Here is a 6,250-nt window from a genome sequence, read left to right on the forward strand (position 1 = left end):
CCCGAGCTCATGCACAGTGGGCATAAGTAGATCACGCCCACATATGTAAACAATGTTCAAACAACACATGTGATGTATTGCCACGATTAAAAAAAAACAGATTTTTACATATACAGTAAGGGGAAAAAAGTATTTGATCCCCTGCTGATTTTGTATATTTGTCCACTGACAAAGAAATGATCAGTCTATAATTTTTATGGTAGGCTTATTTTAAAAGTGAGAGACAGAATAGCAAAAATATCCAGAAAAACGCATTTAAAAAAAGTTTGCATTTTAATAAGTGAAATATGTATTTTATCCCCTATCAATCATCAAGATTTCTGGCTCCCAGGTGTCTTCTATAAAGGTAACAAGCTGAGATTGGGAGCACTCTCTTAAAAGGGGAGTGCTCCTAATCGTAGCTTTTTACCTGTCCACAGAAGCAATCAATCAGATTCCAATCTCTCCACCATGACCAAGACCAGAGAACTGTTCAAGGATGTCAGGGACAAGATTGTAGACCTACACAAGGCTGGAATGGGCTGTAAGACCATCGCCAAGCAGCTTGGTGAGAGGGTGACAACAGTTGGTGCGATTATTCGCAAATGGAAGAAACACAATAACTGTCAATCTCCCTCGGTCTGGGGCTCCATGCAAGGTCTCACCTCATGGAGATGATCATGAGAAAAGTGGGGAATCAGCCCACAACTACATGGAAGAATCTTGTCAATAATCTTAAGGCAGCGGGGACCATAGTCACCAAGAAAACAATTGGTAACACACTACACTGTGAAGGACTGAAATCCTGCAGCGCCCGCAAGGTCCCTCTGCCCCAGAAAGCACAAGTACAGGCCCGTCTGAAGTTTGCTAATGATCATCTGAATGATTCAGAGAAGAACTGGGTGAAACTGTTATGATCAGATGAGACCAAAATGAAGTTCTTTGGCCTCAACTCGCCGTTTTTGGAGGAGGAGGAATGCTGCCTATGACCCCAAGAACACCATCCCCACCGTCAAACATGGAGGTGGAAACACTGCTAAGGGGAAAGGACAACTTCACAGCATCAAAAGGGACAATGGACACGGCCATGTACCATCATATCTTGGGTGAGAACCTCCTTCCCTCAGCCAGGGCATTGAAAATGGGTCATGGAAGGGTATTCCAGCATGACAATGACCCAAAACACACAGCCAAGGCAACAAAGGAGTGGCTCAAGAAGAAGCACATTAAGGTCCTGGAGTGGCCTAGCCAGTCTCCAGACCTTAATCCCATTGAAAATATGTGGAGGGAGCTGAATTTACGAGTTAGTCAGCCTCAAAACCTTAAAGACTTGGAGAGGATCTGTAAAGAGGAGTGGGACAAAATCCCTCCTGAGATGTGTGCAAACCTGTTGGCCAACTACAAGAAACGTCTGACCTCTGTGATTGCCAACAAGGGTTTTGCCACCAAGTGCTAAGTCATGTTTTGTGAAGAGGGCAAATACTTATTTCACTCATTAAAATGCAAATCAATTTATAACTTTTTTGGAATTCTTTTTTCTGGATTTTTTGTTGTTATTCTGTCTCTAACTGTTAAAATAAACCTACCATTAAAATTATAGACTGATCATTTCTTACAAAATCAGCAGGGGATCAAATACTTTTTTCCCTCACTTTACTCTCATACAGACAGAAGTGTCAGAATTGACCCGGTTAGCAAGTGGTTAAAAAATATACCATACTTGCCAAATCTGTTGGTCCTGCCAGAAATCTAGTGAGGCAATAACTTCCTGTACCCTCTGCCTGTGCTGCACTGTTATCAGTTAGCAGTATTCCCAGCTCACTCTATGGAAAACAGAATAGTTCCTCCCTATGTTATGCAGAAGGGGAGAGGGGTGGGTATTCTGTAGTCTTAAAGCAGGGGTCCACCTATCTATCGTTTTTTTTTTTTTTTAGTTCATTCACAAACTTTTCTTCTCAGCATTACATACTCACATATTGTGTGTAATATGTCCGCCTGTGTCAGATTTCGTCAGAAAGAATAACTTATATTATTCACTGCAGGCAGTTTCCATCTTCATTGTGGGCATTTGAAGCCCACAAGCATTTATTTCCTGGATGTGGTGAATGCTGTGCTCCCAGCATTCACCGCTCGTTCCCGCACATGCTCAGTGGCATCCTGGGAAGCCTGAGACTAGCTCCCAGGAGTCTGGGAGAGGTTAGAAACACGCCTACTCCCATGGGAGGAGAACCAGGAAGTGCAAAGAAGAATAGAAAAATAAAAGGTAATTACGGCGATTTAAATTTTTTTAAACGGCATGTCAGCATCTAGGCAAGGAAGAGAATACATACAGATATTGTTCAAAATTTGGGTGGAACCCCGCTTTAACATATTTCCTGTCCTTGGGTGACAATACTGCTTCTCTATAGATACAATACAGTCAGGGGAAGTCATAGAGAGTGTCTATGACACTCCTTACACTTTGTCATGCCTCCACGTGACAAATGTTAGTGTAGGTGATAGATTTGTGTACCTGTTAGAAAAAGAAAAGGTGAATGAATCTGGGGCAAGCACTGCATGCAGAAGTGCACTGAGAGTGTCCATACAGCACTCTCTCCGCTGCAGCCATCACAGACAGGATCTCTGCAGCTGGGTGTGCGGATCCTGATGGGGATCCACAGACACTAAATCCCATCAGGTCCGCTCCGCTTGTGATTGACAGCAGACGGATCCATAGCCAATACACAGCCTGCTGTTGGCTATAGAATCCACCCACTGCCTGCTGTCAATCACATGGGTAGAGCAAACGTGATAGAACTGGAGTCTGTGAATCCTCATCAGGTGCCACCCACTTTTAATGTCACTGGTTGCTAGAAGCCCATTGGCTGTGAAGGTGACAGCAACCCGAATCAGCTACAGGTGGGGAGGGGATAGCGGTGGCAAACATGCCGTTCTGCCACACAGTAACCAGAGACAGGTACTCTGTAAGTGGAGATGGTACAGGCTTAAGGGTTAAAAAGGGTTAAGGGTTACAGGGTTAAAAGATGGTAGGGGGGAGACATATTGCCTTCCAGCTGCCTGTCAAATGCCCTCTGAAAAGCAAGGCAGCAGGGCACGACGTCATTGCCCTCTGAAGAGCCATACACTCTGAATCACTCTTCAGAGGGTGATGATGTCATGCCTTGCTGCCTCCAGGGATTCTCCATTGTTTAAAGTGGTAAACCACGGCATTTAAAAAAAGAAATCCCTGCAAGGCAATGGCATTATGTGCTAAGATGTACTGCATACTAGCACATTATGAAATACATACCTTAGAATGAAGTCTTCCAGCAGTGCAACGTCACTGCTGACAGGGTCTCCATCTTCACCGTCTTCCTTCCAGGTTCCCAGGCTGTGGCAGCTTAAATGGCTGAGCTGCGATGATGTGGCATGAACAGGAGTCACAGCCATGGCACAGTGGTCTGAAGGAACAGCACAGGTATGCCATTCCTTCAGAGCACATGTGCTGGTGACATCACTGGCTGCCAAAACAGTGCATATCACTTAAACGGTGCATATTTAGGAGATATTCATCTTATTTTTAAACTTACCTGTAGGTAAAAACCACAAAGCGGACTTTCCTACCACTTTAATGTGGGGCGCAAGCAAAGCCATGATATTTTGCATGTGCACAGATGTGTAGTGGGTCTCTAGGCCCTTCCAGAGACTATGGGCATTTCCATGCATGCATGAACAAACCACAACCTACGAAGAATAGCTGCCAGCAACTGATGCAGGCTGTCTGCAGATGCACAGCAATGTCCTGTGTATGCACAGTTGTGCTGCGGGTCCTTGCCAGGTCCTAGGACAGGTGTGGGCAGCCTTTGGCACGCCAGCTGTTGTGGAAGACTCATAAAAAACACCAAAATTCTGACAGCCAAAGGCATAATACCTAGAGGATGAGGCATGATGGGATTTGTAGTGTCACCATAGCTGGAGTGCCCAGGTTGCCTATTCCTGTCCTGGAGACCTGCTACACATCTGTACACATGTCTGATAATTAAAGGCGGTGGTGCCAAAGACAAGCGAGGGGGTTATGGAATATTATCCCTGGGTGAAGTTCTGCTTTCAGAGGGAGTGGTTTGGGGCGCTTAAAAACACAGCTTAACCACATGTTTTTACTGCATTCCCCTAATACTTACATGAAAGCCATTAGCCAGTAAGCCAATGAGGAGACAAAAGGGGGCGGGGCCGAGCCACGGCTCTGTGTATGAATGAACACGCAGAGCAGTGGCTCGGGAGCAAGCCTGCTTGGCTGTCCCCATTGCAAGCTGCTTGCTCTGGGGGCACTCGTCAGGAGGGAGGAGCCAGGAGTGCTGGCGGGGGGACCCGAGAAGAAAAGAGAAGGATCAGTATAAAAATTATAACTTTTTTTTATTTTAATAAAAATAAATGCCTTTAATATCACTTTAAATGAGCTCTAAGGATCCATAAAATAAACACTGCGAAGCGTGGGTTCAGCGTACGTGGCATTGGCATGCATTTGCATGCTGCACTGCGTTTTATAATGGGCTTCAATACTTTTTTTTTTTTTTACTTAAAGTGATTGTAAATGTTTGTTTTAAAAAAATAAAATAAAAATAACAAACGTGGTATACTTACCTCCTCTGTGCAAGGGTTTTGATCCTCCTCTTCTGGGGTCCCCTAGCGGCGCTCCTGGCTCCTCCTCCTCATCGAGTGCCCCCACGGAGTGCCGCTTTCCATGGGGGGGCACTTGTGCGGGCGCGCTCCCGAGTCCTGCTGCTGCATCCATTGACACAGATAGTAGGACTCCCCCCCCCCCCCTGGCTCCCATGTCACTGGATTTGATTGACAGCAGCAGGAGCCAATGGCTATCAATCTATCCAATGAGGACCAGAGACAGCGGCTGACGCTGCTGGGCTCCTTCTCGTTGCTGCAAAGATCGGGTTGAGGGAAGAAAAAGGGGGGCAGCGGCAGTATAGAAGGTTTTTTCACCTTAATGCATAGTATGCATTAAGGTGAAAAACCACAAGACTTTACAACTCCTTTACCTTTATTCCTATATAAAACCTCAACTGACTGTTTTGACTCTGCCATTTACATGTGTTTACATACGCTGCGTTGCGCTATAAAAAAAGTTCTACTATTTGTGCAGCACATATCAGCACAGCGCACTGGGGCGAACTTCTCTTTTAGAATACATTGGTTCTTCGGGTGCGAATGAGCCTAAGAGGGGATTTGCCCTCACTTACTATGGTGTCTCCAGGACAGGAAGTGAAGGGAAATCCCCCAAATGTGTCACAAGCAGCAAAACAAGATAATAATAATGACAGAGGTTCTCAGCATTTCCTGCTGTATGCAAAACCAACAAAGTTTGGCTTCCAAACACATTATGACTATGGGATGTAAACAATTGTCCTCGATGTGGAGAGCACAGAACAATACAGACATATAACATTTTGAGCACAGACACAATGATTACACTGGAGGGACAGGGCTGGCTCCGTGTCATTTATTACCATCATGGCTCCGCAGACCCCGCGCTTCGTCTGATCCTGGTTGCCGCTGCTGTTTGCCCGCGTTACTCCGGTAACCAGGTTACCAAGGCAGTGTCCTGTACCTTCCCGCCCACCGACCCCCACGTGACCGGACACGCCTCGCACATCAAAGTACACATAGGCAGGATGTGTCGCCCCACCATGAGGGCGGCCATGTTTTTGGTATCCTGCTAAAAATTTCTGTTCATAAAATCACAGCGGGCAGTATACAGAAGCCGATATCTTCAGGGTATAGAATATATGATGTTCATAAATAGTTAGTATATAAAGCATAAGGCATCCTCCCAGAATGTGGGCTCTATATGGGAGAGCTGTGTCCTTGGCCGTTTAGGTGTACAATACCTGTTTGTAATAGCGCCCCCAAGCGTTAGTTTATTTTTTTTATTGCATAAATGCCAGCGCGGTTCTTCTCCTTGTTTGACAAAAAATGAAAGTCAGCAGGTACAATTACAAATATCTACCTACAAATACTGTAGCTACTGACTTTTAGTAAAACGACCTTTACCAGTCCAGGGATCAGGGGCGGATCCAGAGTCTAGTCTCGGGAGGGGCACTGCCAGAAAATATATTTTTTTGGGGTACATCTATCGGGGAAAAGGCTGGTGTTGGCGCTTCAATCATCACGGCACCATGGTTGTTATGGTGTCAGGATGATTGAAGCGCATTATTACTATTATTACATTGTTGTAAAAAATTAAATAGTTTAACTCACCATAATGCAGAATCAGTGGAAG

The 6,250-nt window shown here is 45.3% G+C and overlaps 1 protein-coding gene across 1 annotated transcript in view; it reads right to left on the reverse strand.

Annotated features, from left to right (window-relative positions):
- The window catches only part of MNS1 (meiosis specific nuclear structural 1), a 54,184-nt gene extending 48,569 nt beyond the window's left edge, over positions 1-5,615 (reverse strand). Inside the window, exon 1 of the mRNA XM_073618780.1 lies at positions 5,478-5,615. Coding sequence (XP_073474881.1) covers positions 5,478-5,483 — 6 coding nt within the window. The 5' untranslated portion in view covers positions 5,484-5,615. The remainder of the gene's footprint in view (positions 1-5,477) is intronic.
- Positions 5,616-6,250: the final 635 nt, after the last annotated feature.

This window comes from Aquarana catesbeiana, linkage group LG03 (assembly GCF_042186555.1).
Source record: "Aquarana catesbeiana isolate 2022-GZ linkage group LG03, ASM4218655v1, whole genome shotgun sequence".
Classification (NCBI taxonomy): domain Eukaryota; kingdom Metazoa; phylum Chordata; class Amphibia; order Anura; family Ranidae; genus Aquarana; species Aquarana catesbeiana.